This window comes from Struthio camelus, chromosome 5 (genome assembly GCF_040807025.1).
Source record: "Struthio camelus isolate bStrCam1 chromosome 5, bStrCam1.hap1, whole genome shotgun sequence".
Lineage (NCBI taxonomy): Eukaryota > Metazoa > Chordata > Aves > Struthioniformes > Struthionidae > Struthio > Struthio camelus.
The window spans coordinates 7628884-7646604 of NC_090946.1; the positions used below are offsets into that span (position 1 = coordinate 7628884).

A 17721-nucleotide genomic window follows, 5' to 3' on the forward strand; every position below is an offset into this window, starting at 1 on the left:
CCTCACCGCATAACGCCCTCTCACAACCACAGCCCTTCCCCCCTCTCACCCACCTCCGCGCTGAGGTCATCACGGCCTGCGCCAATCAGAGCGCACGTCCCACCCCCCCCGCCCAGCCTCTTATTGGCGGTCGCCTCTGCCCATCACTTCCACCTCTCCCTCCCCCCCCCCTTTAAAGCCGCGCAGCCGCCTCGACTCCTTCCCTCCCTTTTCGCTTTTTAGGCGGAGTCCTCCACGACCACAGATGTCGGCGCCCAGAAGGGCTCGGCTGTTGAGCGCGCCTGCGCCGCCAGCCAATAGGAAGGGCGGGCTCGGGGCGGCGCGCAGGCGATAGGCCGGCGGGGCGGTGACGCCGGCGGGGCGGTGGGCGAGCGTTAGGTTTGAATTCCAGGCGCGCGGCGCGGCGGGAAGGCGGAGCCGGAGCTGGATTCGGGCCGGGCCGGGCCGGGCCGCGCGCGGGTGACGGGCGGTTGGGGCGGGGGCGGCTGAGGCGATGGCGGCGGCCACGGGCCCGGCGCAGCTGTTGGCCCTGTGTAACCGGCGGCTGGCGGAGTTACTACGGCAGGTGGACGACACCGACCTGGTGTGGCTGCGCGAGATCCGCGATGAGGCCGCTAGGATGTTCAGCAGGTACCTTCCTCCCCTCTTCCCCCCCCCCCCCCCGCCGCCTTCCCTCACGCACCGGACCGTTAGGCGCCGTTAACGGTCTCTCCCCGCACTGCCCTTCCGTCTCTCTTCCCCCCCCTCCCCCCCCCCCCCCGTGCAGCCACTACAGCGACGAGCCGGAGCTGATGCCCAAGACGCCGTCGCAGCGGAACCGGCAGAAGAGGAAGCGCCTGTCCGTCCTGCAGGACGAGACCCAGGAGCCGAGCAGGAAGAGGTAAGCCTGGCCCCGGCCGCCCCTGGGTGCTCAGGAAGCGCCCCCGAGCTCGTCCCCTCGTTGCCCGCGGCCCTCACGGCAAGGAAGACCCCCGCTTCCAGCCGGCCGGACCCCCCCTCACCCCCCCAACCCTTTCCTCGCTGGTGGAAAGCCCGAGGCGAGAAGCTGTGAGGTCGGTGCTGCCTGGGCTCCAGAAAGTCCTAAGCGAAAAGCAATTGCTTGAGAAAGATCCATCGAAGGAAGCCTGAAGACACGAGGAAGCTTCTGAAAACCTGGGAAAACTTGCTCGAGAAATGAAGATCGCACAAAAGCGGTCTCCTCCCCACGCTTTTTCCTTTAATACTTGCTCCTTTGTACTTGTATCAACTATGTTGCATTCCAAAGCTCTTATTAACCTAGTGGTCTAAGCATGTTATAACATCAAGGTTCTCAGATAACAATGCACTGTGTAAGTATCCTGACTTTTGTCACTCAGTTTCTTTTTATATCTCTACCTTTCATCTTCCTCTGGCTCTCTCTTCCCTCAAATGGTTGTGTCATTTTAGTTACTTTCTGTGTATGTTGAGCTCTTGTATTGGCTCTTGCACATCTTTTAGCTTTGTTGCCCTGCACGTTCCAATTTATCTCAGGAAGTGCTTCAAGCCCTGCGCTATTTCTAGCGTGTGCTATACAGAACACTAGTAAATTGCTGTACAGACACCCCACAAATACAGATGTAAACAAAGTGTTTTTATTTACTACGTTCCCCATCAGAAAACAGCTGTATCTAACCTGCAAATGAATGGCTACCGGGCTGCTTTGGTAGGAATTTTGGGTCTATTCCTGAATCCGGTTCCAGTCTAACGCCCCGTTTCTGTTGTTAGATTATCTAGACGGCGGAAAAGCAGTATCAAACCAGTAACCTCCAAGCGATATTCTCAAAGACTCCAAAACAAAGAAACCTTGGAACTAATCAGGGTTGTGGCTGAAGAAATCTCCCCATCTCAGCAGTGGACAAGATCCCAGACTGCAACACCTGCTAAGTGCTCAGAGATCCCTACTGAGAAGAAGCCTTCTGTCCAGCCAATAGAAGGGAAGATTCCTTTAGTAGAAATTGGTGTCAAAGATCGCATCAGTGCAGAGTTACACCTGCAGAAGAGCGCATCTAAATCAGCAGAGAAGGTCTCTACAACCATCCTCTTGAGCCCGAATGATGATTCTCCAAAGGAAAGCAGTGCTGCAGAATTGCAGCCTGTGCCTGCAGCCTCTGTGCTGGTGGTTCCTCATACCCCTGAGGCAAAAGATGCAGGAGAAAGGGGCGCTTCTAAGTTGAAGACAGCAAATGCAGCTGATACTATGGTCGTGGTAAATGAAGAGGCTAAGGCGGAGGAGGTAGATGTCTCCGCTCAGGTGCCAGAGCGTAATGAGGGGTCTGAAAAGGAGCTTCCCCAGTGTATAAGGGATAGCCCAGGGACTCCTACGGGCTCTAGGTTGAGCCGTCGCTCTGTGCGCAGAAGTCTGATGGGTAGACCTTCCATGATTCGCAGGACCTCGTTGGCAGAGAAGTACTCCCTAGCCAGCAAAAGGGAAAGCATGATCCGGAAATCTATCAACAGGACAATGGTCAAGAGGAAGGCAGCTCGAAAGTCGTCTGTGTCCTCCAGTCGCGTGAACTGTAAGTTTGAATGTTTCCAAAAAAGTTTGCTTTGCACCATTCCTACTTACTTTGTTGCTCTGCTGCTTTCTCCTGCTGAAGAATTACAGAGCTAGTTCTTCCCCCTGGGTGCAGCAGCTGATCTTCCTAGGTTAGACAAACATTCGGTTAAATGTGAGGGTTCAAGGTGGCTTTGTAGAAACCTATCTGTATAGAGAACCCTTTGACGAGTTAACTGAGCTAACTAATAACTTGTGGCCTACAGATTCAGCCTTGTATATCGTGTGGGAGAATGGTCTTAATGTCTTCTAAGTTTCTGTGGTGGCTGCTTGCAAAGTTAAAGAGGAAGCCAGCGGATGGAGCTCTTAAGCAGCTACTAGCAGCGACCGCCCCTTAAGAGGGATATGGGCTCTGACAAAGGCTTGCATGTTTTCTGGGAAACAAGGTAGCTATATTTTATGAATCTGCTGCTCTTTAAACAGAATCTGGCTGCTAGCTCTAGAGCCTCTGTTTTGAGAAGGAAATTTTGAGACTGAACTCTGTAAATCCATTACAAAAGTTTGGAGGACTTCTAAGTTGCAGTAGAGACGGATTTCTGTGAAGAACATAAACTGACTTAAATGTTCCGATTCAATTGCTTTAAATGATTTAAATGCTCTTGCTACTGAATGCAATCATTGGATTTACTGCAGGAAAACCAAGTGATGGATATCACCTCTCTTGAGCTGAGCAACAGGCAACAAATAAGTGACTATTAAATGGTGAACTAATAAATGGCTCCTGAAATGCAGATGATGGAAGAGAGGTCTTCTGTGCAGTTCAGGGTGTTGGAAGTTCAGGAGAGACTGGCTCTTTCTTTTGCATGGCATACTTGGTTTTTAAGGGTAGTACAGCTGAAAGAATGTTACTGCAACGTTTTAATCTACTGTGTGCTCGCTGTGTGGGATTTGCGCTGTATAAAACTGAAGTTTCTTGCAGTGTTGTCCTTATACAGCAAAAACTGGATATATTTGGACAAACGCTTTAATATTTTTCTTTATACCAACTCAGCTGTTCTATCTGAATGGTTCCCTGTGTTGGTAACAGGGTAATGCAGAGTTCTGTGCAAGCTTCTGACCCTGCACTGAGGGCTCCCTAAGTAAAAAGGAGACTGTAGGGACAGTGTTCTCAGCTCTGATTTTGATGAAGAGGCACTAAAGTAGTTTTATCTACCTGGTCCTCAAGTCTTCATCATTGGGATTATCTGAGAGGCTTAAGGAGGACTTTATTTCTTCCCTCTATTAGCAAAACCTGGAAAGACTTTTCTGCCCAGCCTAAAGTCCTGGATGTAAGGAGAATAACTGGGATGTTTCGGGCAGCTCCGGTCAAGCTAGTTAATGTCTGAAAGTCCAAAGCATGTGACCATTGCGTAGGTGTTAAGTAACTTCACAGTATGTCTATTGTCTCTGCTTCAGGTCACTCTGGATGTGTCTACGGCATGCGTGTTTGTATTTCTTTTGATAATGTCTCTGATGGAAGCATGGGAGCCCTGATACAGCACGTTCCATGCTTGCACACGGTGACTGCAATGCCTGTGCTTGTTTACTCCGCTAAGATGGAGGCTGCATCTCCTTCTTAATCATTAATAGTGGTTTCCAGCCTTTGCTGGTGCTTAAAAGCTAGAGACTGTTGAGCCAGCTGGAATACTTAGCAGGAAGCAGCACTCTAACTGTAAATAATGCTGGCTTTTTGACTACTGCTGGCGTCTGGATACGGTCCTGCAAAATGAGTCTGAACCCAGACTTAGTCACTCTTAATGTAAGCGCATGGAATATCAATTTGAACTCATCTATAATTGAAAACATCTGTTTTCCTATTAAAATTGTAGGCAATGTTTTCTCTAGTGCCACTTAAGTTTTCCTTACTTGTAGCAGCATGCATTTGAATTGCAGGGCAATAACCCAGGAGGCAGAGCAAACGCCTCTACGAAAGTCTTGAATGAGTCCTGGCCTGTACATTACAGCTTTGGCGGTTTTCTTTCTGTTCAGGTCCCAGCTCTGGAGAGGTGCCAGCAGATGAAGAAACAGTTGTCAAAACCGGGTGAGACTACCTTGAGAGATGCTTTTAGCCTAAATATCATGGTTGGAGGCTTTTTTCAGTGTCATTTTTGATTAAAAAATGCACTGTTTGCTGATAACTGTTAAATGCCTTTTCTCTCTTTTTTTTTTTTCCTAGGCCTCATTCTGGACCTTGTACCCCCTCAAAGTTGGTAAGATTTGAGCAGAAGTTAAAAACATTTCTGTTTTGTGACTTGTGACTAAAATGTGTTGAATATATGTTTATTATTGGGGGATTGGAGGGCCTCCAAACACAGCCAAGATCAGTCAACAAGGCGCATGGCTGTATAAAGGAATGAATAAAGAATAAATTGAATAAAAAAGCTAAGAGCAGTTGGCTGCTGAGTTCTAATCTTGAATACATACATGAGCCTGTTTATAGCCTTCCTGCTTCCAGAGACAGACTAGAGAAAGTTTGATATTGTCAAGTCAATCACAGTGTTCCAAAACCAGTATGTGATCACAATGTTCCAAAATTGGTAAAACAAAAACTAGAAAAGCTTTATCTGGGAGAATGAATGAGCCCGTGTGACTCGAGGCTTATTTTGGATAGAAGTTGAGGTCTCCTGTCAGTATCATATTGCAAGCTAAGATGCTGCAAAGCTAAGGCTACCTGAAATTAGAAAATAGCATTCTTTTTGTCATCTTACATAAACATACATAAACATACATTTTAGGAATATAAACAGTTATAACGCCACCAAATTCCGACCTTGGTATTGCTGGTATTCAGAGCAGGGGCCTGCTTTCTGGCTAGAGATAAACTGTATGAAAATTCAGCCTTGACTCTTTATCCATGCAGGTAAATAACCTTACTGAAATTTAAAAAAAGGTTTTAGTTGCCCAGAGTTTGGACATTATTACCATCTTGGTATTTTAAAAGGTTCTTTTGACCTTTTCATTAGTTCTGCAGAATATATAAAGCTTGTCAGTTTGTGTTAAGGTGACCACAGAAATCTGCAAATATCATTCAAGCCAAAACATCTTCCTCCACAATTCTCACTGGCCTCGAGAGGAAGAAATCCCAGGATTATGTCAGGGTTTTGTCCAGAATCGTATTAATTCAGTCTTTGGTTATTGAAAGCGATGGAGCTCTCTGGCCTTAGCGCTCCTGTAAGGAAGGACAGCCTTGTACATACTTTTTTAGCTGTGCTTTTCTACTGTCTGCAAAGGTTCAAATAAATGCAGTTCTTCCAGTGGCCGTGGAGTTTAGCTTGTCTGAGTTACACTCGTGGAAAAGCTTAAAGTGAAAATGTGAAGTGGGAGGGGGAATCTAATTGCTCTGCAGGTATGTGAACAGGACCAATCCTTTGTTTCTGTACCCTGATGCATTTATAAATTCAATCTTTCTAGTCTGCATAGTGTGTTTGGTCTGTCCTTGACCTTCGTATTGTATTTCTGTGCCGCTGCTGTTGGGAGTAAAACCTTGTAACCCACCCTGTTATTAGCCTGGGCCGCTAGGTTACTTTATCCTGTCTATCGATAGTTTTCTTGGCAAACCAGACGTGGTTTGGTTCCTGCCACAGACTTTTGGGAATTGAGTAACTTGAAAATGCAGTGGCTCAGCAGCCTCTTCAAAACAGAAAATGAGTTTGTCCGTAGGAAGGGATAAAGACAACACCTGTATACGTGCTGTTACCTAAAAGTCTGCTTTTTCTCAGGCCTGTTATCCAAGTTATTCAGATCATATGCTTCTGTTGGCCTACAAGATGCTTTCTGCTACTGTGCTATACTTACTATGAGAGTCTCTATACTTGGGGTGAGACTCTGTCCTTCTCAGCTGCTTCCTTAGTTTCCATGCTTTTTTCCTTCTCTTCCCACCTCTGTTGTGGCTGCTAGCCTAGCTGCTGGTCAAGGTGGGGTGGGTGGGGGGTCTTGATACTTTCAGTGGAATTGATGCTTGTATTGCTAGCAAAGTGCAGGTTTCAAAAGCCGTTGCTGGCTCTTCTGTAGCCATATGAAACCGTTATTACAACTGAGGTAACTTCATACCAGTGTAAGCGCAGAGAAGCCAAATAGCAGTAACATATTACATTAGTAACAGAAATAGATAAATTGAGGAAATGAGCTGTTTGTAGTTGCTGTCTCCCTGCTTGTCCATCTGTTGTTGCTAAGTAAAATGAGTTGTGCCTGATTCTTTGCCAGAAATCCAGCAACCACAAGCCGGTTTCTATCTTGAAAAGCTCTGTCCTTAATGGCTTATGAGTTTGCTTGTTCAGTCTGAGTAGCAAATCCCTCATTGTGGACATTCGTGTTCTGTTAAAATCTGTGCTTCTAGTGATGACGTGACAGCAAGGAGTTTACTAAGATGGTGTCCTGAAATGCCTTTCCTGGCCAGAGGTTAGGACTTAACTCTGGGTACTGGTGCAGTTATTTTCTAGTATGTATTCTCTGACAATGTTAGAGTGTCTAAATCAGTATGACATCGTGGTTTGAAACAGTAATTGGCTGTTTTTGTGTGAGGATTGTGCCAAAACCTATTTGCTTTTTCTACAGAATCTCCAAAGTCCAAGAATGTCACTTCGCGCTCGGAACGTTAACAGAAATGAACAGCTGCAGGAGACTCGCAGCAAAGGTAACTTCCAGAGGCCTCTTTCCAGCAGAATTTTAAAAGTAGTCCTGGCTTTGGGAGACTGGAAAGTCTGAGAGATGAGCTACTTCATTTGAGAGCCTGATCCGGTTCAATAGGAAAGACTAATCTGATCTTTGACAAGCAAGGTTTTGTTTAAAGAGGATAAGAACTAGAAATTCTGTGCTGGAGTTGTCTTTTCTGCCCTGGGAAGCACATGGAAGTAGGCTGTGATGTAATGAAGCTGGAGGGATATGTTATCGAGTTTATGGGAGGCCTGGTTGAATGCAGAAACAAGCAGTTCCTCTGAATTTGTACAGAACATCACAGCATTGTATTAATGCAAACTGCATAACACAGATGACTTCAGACAGCTTTGCTTTATGCTTTGTACTCTTAGGTTTGAATGGTGCTGTGTGGTTATTTGCTGAAAGCAAGTAAGGTCCTGCTATGCATAATTCATGGCAGCTTTTTTGCTGTTTAGCCAGGACAGAGCGAGCTGCTAAATCTGTCCGCTTTCAAAGCGGTGCTGGAATGGAATTTTTTTGGCTAGAACTAACTGAGTACCTATGTTTTCTTTCAGAAAGCAACTTAAATAAGAATGGGGAAACCCAGGAACCACCCCAGAGCGCCAGGTATATTCATAGAATCGTTCAGGTCAGGAAGGGGCCTCTGGAGCTCGCTCTCTTGTTCCCTGCTCAAAGCAGGATCAACACTGAAACATTGTTAAATGGCTTCCGTGTTTTGTCACGATGAAATTTTTGCAATAAGTTCTCTCTGCCTGTAATGAAAAGAAGATTTAATTTGTATCTTCTATCATATTAGAAAAAAATTCTTGGATAACTACTTGAGTATACAAGATGAAATTTCTTTTAAGCTAGAATGGTTTTGCATGACCTCTTTTTAACCCTGACTTTGGCATTAAGGAGGGTTTGCCATGTATGATGATCAATGTTGTTTTCACGTAGGAGGAAGCCAAGTTACAAAAGAGCTGTGGATCAACGTTACGACAATCAGCAAGCAGAAGATGGAGGGCTTTCTCCTCTGAGAAGAAAGACCCCATCCCCTCCCTGTCCGGCCAGCAAAGTAAGATGCTTGTATACCTGATGCACTGCACCTAAACCTCTTGATCCTCTGGAGACTAAGCAGGCATGTTTGGCGTTCTTCTCTCAGGTTGTACGTCCTTTCAAAACGTTTTTGCACACTGTGCAGAAGAACCAACTCCTCATGACCCCGAGCTCTGTGGGAAGAAATGGTGTAATGAAATCTTTTATAAGGTACAACACTCCTCTCCAGACTGACCCTAAGGTAAGACGAGACTCTAAGTCCATAGGCTAGTAGATGATGGGCTGGTGGGTCCCCTTGCTCTTCAAGATTAGCACTGCTGCCTCGTTTGTCATTGCATCTCTTCCCAAACATGTATGACCGTATCACAGGCTACTTGAGCTCTTTTTCAGGCTTATTACCTCCCTTGGCTGTGGCTGCAGCTGCAGTTCCTTGGTGTTGTCTCTGGGTCTGTAATTGTCTGAGAGATTGGGGTAGAAAGAAGTCCTCGCAGCTGAGTATAATCACTTTTCAATCCACCCCAGGAAAAGGAGAGGCAAAAGCTAGAAACTCTGAGGAAAAAGCAAGAGGCTGAGGAGCTGAGAAAACAGAAATTGGAAGAAGAAAAAAGACGGCGACTAGAAGAGGCAAAGCTGTGAGTATATGCTTTCTGCCTTGTCCAAAGTGCTCCCTCTGGGCTTTTAGGTCCTTGCATCCAGGCCACTTGTCTTGCGGATTCCATACATCTGGCAAAAATTCTTGTTAGCTTGCTCTCACGCTGCTAAGGCAGTATTTGTTCTGTTAGTGTCTACCTGGGATGCTGCTAAGAGGTTTAACTTTTTCACCTGATTGCTGCTTCAGATTTTTGCCTTAGGTCCTCTCAGATGAAGCTTAAAAATGTTGTTAATATTTAAACTAGTGGCCTGCTTAGGTCATTGAATTTCATGCTGCCCAAGAGCTTTGTTTGGCTTGTACTTGAGTTGCAAGGTCTGTGGAAGGAACTCCTCTAGGCTACATTGATAAAGTCATGCTGTGTCCTCCAGGAAACGTGAGGAGCGTCTGCGCAAAGTATTGCAAGCCCGGGAACGGGCAGAGCAAATGGAGGAAGAGAGGAAAAGGCGCATTGAGCAGAAGCTAGCTCTGTTTGATGAGAAGACTGAGAAGGTGAGACCCAATGTACTTGCAGAGTTTATTCTGGAGAGCCAAGAACCCATTGAGGTAAATTATGCCATGCTAGTGTGCGTTCCAGAAGAAGAGAAACAGGCTGATGAGATCCAGAGGATGAACTGGAAAATGTTTGAATAAAGATCTTTCCACAAGTCTGGCATTCAGTGAGTTTGAGCTGCTGTATTTGCCTTGGTTACAGCTAATAGCAGATTAAAAGCTTTGTTTTCCAGAATTATTAATCTAAATGGGATGTGTTTAGGCTGCCTTTATTTACCTGAAGTTCTTTTCCCATCTGACTAGTAGGTGAACAGGTGAAAATAAGCATACTTCCTCCAGACTTCCTTGTATCTGCAGTTTTCAGACAACTTGCAATGGGACCGTAGCAACTGGTGGTCTGCCTTCAGTACCTCTATGTGCTTTACTTAGGTTATGCTTCTTGGAATGTATTCGGATGGTTTTTGTTGTAATAGAGGTAAAAATATCAGAACAGAATCTTAAGCCTTCCTGTGGAGATTCAAAGGAAGGTTATTTCCCTAACTATTACTGTTTAAAAATAATGTGCGGGCTTCATTGACTCCTGGTGGCAAAGAGAGGGGGGGAAGTCTTTGCTTCATAAGTGGGTGGGAGCTCTTCATCTTTGTGATTTACTGCCGTGGTACTTCACGTGCACAGAGAACTGTCCCATCTGAGACTCAGGTATTCAACCAGATGTCTGTGTGTCTTAGGTGCGGGAAGAAAGGTTGGCAGAAGAAAAAATCAAAAAGAAAGCAGCTGCCAAGAAAATGGAAGATGCAGAGGCCCGGCGCAAGCATGATGAAGAGGCCAGAAAACAAAAAGCACTGCAGCAGGTCTGTCCTTGGGGCTTGTGTGTTAATGTCCCTGTGGCCTATCATCCCACATGCAATTAGAATGGCTGTGATCCGCTGCAGTTTTTGTAAGCGAAGAGGCTAGCAACAATATTAATACTAAGCAACTGAGTAAGAGTTGTGCTTCTGGAGAGGAAATAGGCTCTGTCCTTAAAGCTCTCTGCAGTGCCGTACTTCCTTTTGCCATATGGCGTGAGCCGCTATCGATGACTGCGAGCCAAACTTCTGCAATCCTGGACAGGTTCTTACTAAAGAACTTAAATTTGTGAATCGGCAAGTATTAGGTTTCTCAGTTAAGGAGAAGCAGGGTTATGTGGGAAGAAGTAACATAGCTTAATCTGTCACCTCTGCTGCACGTGGAGAGAGATCCAGGGCACGGTGGCCATCGGGCAGGCCCTTTGGGGATGTAGTGGACAGGGTAAGGCCAGCATCATGAAAAGATGATGTAGCTACCTCGAAAGCGTATACTCTACCCATCAGTCATGTGTTTCACTGCTGTAGTGATAGGTGCTGAAGATTGGGTCAAAAAAGTTTTGTTCTGGAACCTGTTCCTGTACCATGTGGGGTGCGTAATTTGTCCTGTGCTTACCAGGAGGAGGAGGAACGTCGGCACAGAGAGCTAATGCAGAAGAAGAAGGAAGAAGAGCAGGAACGTGCTAGGAAGATCGCTGAGCAGAGGCAAGCGGAACAGGAGAGAGAGAAGCAGTTGGCTGCAGAGAGAGAGCTTGAAAGGAAGAAGGAACAGGAGAGGATCCAGGCAGAAAAGTAAGATAACATCCATTCATGTACTAAATTTTGTGCCAGGACTTTGAAGAGAAGCACTACTGAAAAGTCCTAGCAGAGAAGAGCTGTTCTGTGCTGTTAGCGCAGCTCTGGGTAATGAGCTGCCAGGGAGAAGTTCTGGGCCTGATAATGTAGCAAGTACAGTGGGGAGTGCCCTGAAAAGCTGCAACAGGGGCTTGCTGCAGGCCCCGTGGATGGGGGAATACCACTGTGTAGTTTTGAGTGTGATGGTCTGTTACTTTGGTTCTCAGGCAACGTGAACAGCAGGAGAAGGCTGCTCGCCTACAGAAGGAGGTGCTGGCTGCTAAAGAACAGCTTCAAAAGGAGGTAGAGAAGAAAGAAGTAAGGAAACTCTGTTTCTCAGTAGATACTTACAGCCAGGTGGATCTGACTTCAGTAACCATTACTGTTAACAGCTTCATAGCTCAGCTGCTTCTGAGAACCCTGATGACTTCTGGGCTTAAGTTAACAAAAGGTGCTTTTATCTGTAGGCTCTGCTCTCTGTCCATTTCAGAATGTGGTGCTCGCTCCCCTGAGGTGGCAGCAGTGCAAGAAGAGAGGACAGATACTGCACATGTCAAATGAAATGGAAGTTTGTGGCTCTCCCCCCCCCCCCCCTTTCTGTGCCCAGGTGTATCTGCGCCTCTCTTGATATCGAGCAATAAATAAGCCCAGACTTTTTAGAAGCAACATCTTAATTTGATACTTGTGCCATTTGCTTCAGAAACACAAGTAAAGACTTTAAACCTTGTCAGATTATTTCCTGTAATGGTTAGGACAGCACAGAATAACTAAGCAGGCTTTTTTGCTTGTGGTATTAAAGAATACTGATGCTTTGGCAATCCATGCTGTTTGAATAAAGCCACTGCAGCTGGCCACACTGAGGCTTTGCTCGAATAGCAAAATGTGCTTTCACCTGAACAGAGACTACTAGCCCACCAGTTGCTCAAGTAACTTTTGGAATGCCCCTTTTCTAGGATTTGCACACAACTGATGGGATTTTGCAGCAGTCTCTGCTATTTGAACTGTTGCTTTTTTGATTTTATAAAAGATCTGGGAGAGTTCACACTTCTATTTCAAGATGGTTCCAAAGAGGGAGCAGAAAGCATAGCTGGAAACTGTCCAGCCTTTGCATTAGGTCATTGCTACTCCACCTGATGGAGCTGTGGTGTTAGCACACTGACAGCAGATGTCTGACTGCCTTCAGGGAGCCGAGCCCCTTGATGGGGAGCCTGGTGTGCCCAGCAAGCCTCGCTTTGTCAGTTAGCTGCATGAAGTTGACAGGCAGCTGGTGGGAGACCTGTGTGCAGTTAAGACTGGGTGGAATTTATCCCACTTGACTTTAGATGTTTACCATTTGAGTTAGCAACCTCTTGGCTTCCTCTGCATTCAAAAAGAAAAAATAAGCCCTTTTAGGGTGAGATTCCTTTGACCTGCTCTGGATGGTTCCTGTAGGATGGGATGACTTGGCCTCTTAAAAAGGCCATTCGTTAGTCTAAGCTAGCTCTCTAGACTAGATCAGGTGGTTTCTGATCTTTATATCCTAAAGATCAAGTCAATAACTAGTTTTTCAAAGCATAAGATTCTTCACTTTACAAGAGGAAGACAACTAATGTTCTTCAGTGGGAAGATCAATGAGTTATTATTTATAGAAATGTGCTATGTTGTGAGCATACAACTGCTGCATTTTTACTGTCTGTACTGTGTTCAGACTTGCAATTGGATGTTTAGATTGCTTTGCAGGTCAAATGGATTCCTCCTTTAGCGGAATAGCTTAGTTAATTAGGTTAAACTTAATTCATCTGTGACCTGGGCTTGCCAGCAGGAGGAGCAGTGGCTAGCAGAGATGAAGAGGCAGGAGCAAGAAGAGAAGACACTGCCAGAGGAACAAAAGGCTAAAGATGTAGCCCAAACACAGCACCTAGAAAAGAAAGAGGTAATTCTGCTCTCTCTGGTGGAATTTCTTTAAGGGATCACATCAGAGAACTTTGATTCCAGCACTGATGTGCTGTTACCATGGGCAGTTTTACCGTATGTTTTTTCATGCCCCTTCAATGAGGAAGAGATTCTGTAAACTTTTACCCTGGTTATCTGAGGCTGACTCCAGGTGACCTTGAGTAAATGACTCGGAAGGGAAAAGGAGGGAAGGGAAACAACAAGTGTTTTTCAGGGTTTTCTGTTTGTCAGTACAAGGGGTGTCTGTTATCCTTTGCTTCTCTAAATTTCTTCTGTTTGAACGCTGACCCCCACAAACGTCAGAGATGTTTAAATAGCGATGTCTTAAGTTCAGAGATAGAAGCAGCCACAGGATGGCAGTAGAGTCTGTGGGCCAATATTGCGTTGGTGCAGTGATATGGCTTGAGGTGGTCTTGGAAGTGAACGTTCTTGTTTGGAGCATTTAAGACAAATACATGGCTCTTTATTCTACCTTCTTGCAAAGCGATGTATTGTAATCTTTAAATGCAAAAATAGTGAAATATGATTTTCATAGCCTGTTTTCATGACTGTTTATAGGGAGCGAAACCGTTCCCAGCTTTCTAGAGACACTTATCCCTCTTCTTAAGGCCCGACTTACGTTTGGTGGCTGGTGAAATGTGTAGTTCTAACTTTTCATCTTTTCTGCATTTTTCTTTGACTCTTTCTGCATTTCACTCAGTCATGTTGCTCCTATCAAAATTACAATAAGTTTATCCTGAGCTGATACATGCTATAGTGCATGTTCTGTAAACAAGACCACGAGTTTTAGTTGCAGAATAGTTGAAGAAGGACATTGCCGAGTTACAGCTTTGAGGATGTAACAATTTCATTTAAGCCTTGCTTGTATCAAGGGGAACTGCTATGTCTGTATTAGATGGAAGTATTGCTGGCTTGTCCATGTCGTACATAGCTGCATAAGCAGTCTAATTAAACAGGAGAAGGACACATCAGAACTTTAGAACATTGGGTTTTGCAATTAGTGGATAAAGAAAGAGGTGGAATACTGAGGTATTTTAGTTTAAGTGTCCCGTTACAACTCTGGAGTGTAGTGCTATGCTATTGTGTCTAACAACTGTTGAAACATATTCATCTTTTAGAATTCACCTGTGTGCAATTCATACCAGATGACTCCCCAGGCCCTGAAAGGTCCTAAGCCTCCCAAGATAAATCCAAACAACTATGGAATGGACCTGAATAGTGATGACTCTACAGACGACGAAAGTCAGCCTCGAAAGCCCATTCCTGCCTGGGCTAGTGGTATGTGTCAGCAGGTTGAAGTTTGTCTTGAGTTTCCAGCAGTCCCTGTTGTAGCTCAGCTCCAACTGATAATAAGACTTGGTGTAAGATTTTTGCCTAGTTCCTCCTACTTGCGCACTGCGCAATTAGAGGCACTAACCTGTGGCAGTGTGGGTGGAGCGTTGAGCCAAGGAGTCCTCTGTGACTCGCGACCTTCATGGGACGTTTCTGGGAGGGACAGTACTCTTAAATTGTCAACTGTGCTGCTAGTGTCCTTGTGCCAGTAGAAGTGGAAGAATTTTCTGAACTAGTGCTCTGGCCTTGAGCTTGCTTGACACTGGCTTCAAAAGCAACACCAGTGTCTCGACGACACAGGCCGAGTTTCAGACCTGCTGTTATCCTGGTTCTGAAATAGTCAGTTCCACTGTTATTTCATGTTCCACCTACTCAGGGGAGCTTAAAAAGTTGTGTGGAAACTAATTGTGTCTGCAGGAGGAAAAGCTGCAAGACCTTGCCTCTTGTAAACTTCAGGTCCCGGACAGAAATTGGTACATGCAATATTCACCCTCCAAGTGATCTCTCTTGAAGCCTGAGGCATTAGCGGTGTGCCTTAAGGCACCAAATATTACAGGAGTTTCTCCTGTCCCACTCCTTATATGAGTAGTAATGAGAGGAGGAGGGACGCAGCACATACAAACAGCATACACAGCTATTTCAGTTAAAAAAAAAAAATTAACGGTAGCTTCTGTTTCTTCAGGGAATCAGCTTAGCCAAGCTGTAATCCGCCAGTACTACAACCCTCCCAACGTTGATGCGCTCTTTGGGGCGATTGCGAGCCCTAAGCTGGAGGACATCTTTTACAAAAGCAAACCACGCTACTTCAAGCGCACAAGCTCTGCTGTCTGGAATTCCCCACCGTTTGCAGGTGCCAAATCAGTTCTAGGTCTGCCATACAGCCTGAAAAAGTACTGAGGTGGGCAGTGGCTGTCTCCTGTGGAACAGCAGGTATGCATTTCTGTCCCTCTAGGCGAGGAAGGAGGTTACTATTTGGTGTCTGTAAATCCTTAGGTATTAGCGTTGAATAAATGCCAGCTTTTACTGGGCCTTTTACATTTTCTGTTTTGGGGGTTTATTTTCTCACTGCTCGGCAAAACCAAACTTTCGGGAGATCTTGCTGCTGAAAGATGCATCTCCTTTTAACCTTAGCCTGAAGTTAGGAAATGTTTAGACCTTTAGGTTATCCGAACTCATCACCTTGAGCAACGTGATCCTCCCGTCTTCAGCCAAGCAGGCCTGGTAGCTGCTGCTGGCTGTAGAGGAAGGTTGTACGCCAGTACTGTTCCTGCCCGCCTCGAGGCTCAAACCAGAGTACTTGTACAGCTAAGGACCACTGCACGCATCTTGGGTAGAATCCAGATATGTGCTACTGAACTGCTCCAAGAACAACATACTAGCAAGTATGGTGTTCATCTGCAAATTGCAAAGATAATTTGATTGATTTTTCACGAATAGACTTTATGCCAACTTCAAGTGTGATTGTATGGATAAGCTGTATCAATAATGATGTTTGTCACAGCTCTGGGAAATTACTGTGAGAATTTATCTCCTATTGAACCTCTCTTTAACTGTTGGAGGAAGACCCTCTGTGTAACTGTCTCCAGAAAAATCTAGACTAGCGCAAGCAGGCTTTGTTCTAGGCTTCTTTGAAAGAAATTATACAAAAGTTCTGATACTCTTTTTTTCCAATTTCATGTTTTTGGCACAAATTGGGCTGAAGTGATGAGTTTAGCTTTAACCCCTGGCTTGCTCTTTCCTCCCCTGTGCCTATTTCATTTACTCAGCATCAAAGGTGGCTTTATTTTTAGGCCTCTATTTTGCACTTCACATATTCCATAAGACAGTGTCAGATGGAGTATTATCAAAACCCATTTCCTCTTAACAGCAAAATCTCAGCTCAGAATTTCAGCTCCAAAATCACTTGCTATTTTGGTCGCTCTTTCTACACCTAATTCACAAATGGCACTGAGACTTGTGCATTCTCTGCAATGAGCTCCTTTATAAAAAGAAACTAGAGGTTTCACTAGAGCACTACTTGCTGGAAGATTTTTAAAGGAAACAGTTGCATTATTTCTCTAGGTTGTTGTGGAAATGTCTCGCACAGGGGTGGCCTATCTAGTTCTTAACCTTATCTTCATCTTTTTCTTGAGGCTTGATTTGTTTTACAGTTGGACAAATAAGTTCATGGTTGCAATTTTAGCAGGCAAAAGACAAATGACTGCCTTTTTATGTACATATAACTACAGTCATTAAAAAAAGCTGTACTGGAGACTACAATACGTGAGGAAACTGCACCTTCCCTTGTGTATGTAGTTAATGGACTGTTTTCAAGAAAATGTTTTTAAAATGGTGTGGGTTTCTATATGTCAAAATACATCAACCGCTAAATGCCCTGCTATTGATCAGTGTATATCTGTGAGGTGACTGTATTTCATAGATGCTCTATATATTGAATTTTGTACTACTATCTTAAAATGAACATAGAACCTTTTTGTAAGAAAGCTTACTGAAATGGCAGAAACGCCTTGAGCGTTGAATGCCTTTTGAATGTTTGACAGTAGTCTGATAAAAGTCAGTTAAACTATCTCCTCTGGACTTCTCTTCCGGACTCTTCATAGTTTCTTACTGAGGACACCTGCAGTATTTTGGAACCTGCCCTTTGGGTTGCTTGGGCACAGTTTTTTTAAATTAGGAGTGTTTTACCTAGGGAGAACTTCAGAATTTCTTATCTAATAGAAAAGGTGCATGCTGTGGTAACCCTGTAGAATTTGCGGACTAGTTTACTGTTCTTTTCCTTCTGGAAACTGGAAAAGAGACAGTGTGGCGTGCTGATTTATTCCCAGAAATCTTTGCTAAGAAGTAGATGACTTCAGTTTGAACTAACATATCCCTTGTAACTCGCCTCTCTTGCTGTCTCAGTTGGAAAATAATCAGAATTGCTGCCACCAGATGGAGCAGAAACTTCACTCCCATAGAGTATGGGGCCAGAATGTTGATATTAAGGAAACAAAACCTAAGAAAAATCCTAGGCAATTCCAACTAATACTTTTTTTTTTTTAAGAAAGCTATTTTGGCTCTTGATTTCGAATATTTTTTTTAGTTTTGATTCCTAGTTGCCCCATCAGCCTTTTTGGAGCTCTAAGTGCACGTGCTTCCTAGTGGGTGTGCAGATCAGTAAGACTCTATTTCTACAGGACATGTGTCAGCCATGACAGCATTGCACAAATTTGAAATCCAATCGTAAGAGAAGGCAATTTTCTTCCTATATCTACTTAGACTATTAACATTATGTACCTCCACTTTGTCCCTTCTTATTCTTCTCTACCTTATGTCACGCCATTCGTATTTTCTTGCACTGAACTTGCTCCTCTGCTTTAATGCCCTGAGCCAGGCGTGTCCCAGCATTTTTTTTT

General features: G+C 44.7%; 1 protein-coding gene across 6 annotated transcripts; it reads left to right on the forward strand.

Annotated features, from left to right (window-relative positions):
* Nucleotides 1-242: 242 nt before the first annotated feature.
* On the forward strand, nucleotides 243-17316 carry INCENP (inner centromere protein). 6 transcript variants are annotated; one of them, XM_068944504.1, is made up of 18 exons: nucleotides 244-630; nucleotides 767-880; nucleotides 1744-2534; nucleotides 4541-4592; nucleotides 4728-4761; nucleotides 7106-7184; nucleotides 7762-7813; nucleotides 8147-8264; nucleotides 8352-8486; nucleotides 8768-8877; nucleotides 9266-9386; nucleotides 10115-10237; nucleotides 10848-11020; nucleotides 11290-11380; nucleotides 12861-12974; nucleotides 14113-14272; nucleotides 15009-15256; nucleotides 15480-17316. In XM_068944504.1, the coding sequence occupies exons 1-17, from the start codon at nucleotides 494-496 to the stop codon at nucleotides 15221-15223; spliced, it is 2619 nt and encodes an 872-aa protein (XP_068800605.1). In that variant the 5' UTR covers nucleotides 244-493; the 3' UTR covers nucleotides 15224-15256; nucleotides 15480-17316. The 6 variants fall into 6 exon arrangements, with proteins under 6 accessions (XP_068800607.1, XP_068800608.1, XP_068800605.1 ...); XM_068944506.1 differs by lacking the exon at nucleotides 15480-17316 and having other exon boundaries at nucleotides 243-630; nucleotides 11290-11365; nucleotides 15009-15361; XM_068944507.1 differs by lacking the exon at nucleotides 15480-17316 and having other exon boundaries at nucleotides 243-630; nucleotides 11290-11365; nucleotides 12864-12974; nucleotides 15009-15361.
* Nucleotides 17317-17721: the final 405 nt, after the last annotated feature.

What these genes read in the sequence shown, in the direction of transcription:
- INCENP (XM_068944504.1), top strand. Translation starts at nt 494, where the DNA reads ATGGCGGCGGCCACGGGCCCGGCGCAGCTGTTGGCCCTGTGTAACCGG. An exon ending in CGACTAGAAGAGGCAAAGCT is followed by an intron (nt 8,878 to 9,265) that starts GTGAGTATATGC and finishes TGTGTCCTCCAG; the next exon opens with GAAACGTGAGGAGCGTCTGC. An exon ending in TTGATGAGAAGACTGAGAAG is followed by an intron (nt 9,387 to 10,114) that starts GTGAGACCCAAT and finishes TGTGTGTCTTAG; the next exon opens with GTGCGGGAAGAAAGGTTGGC.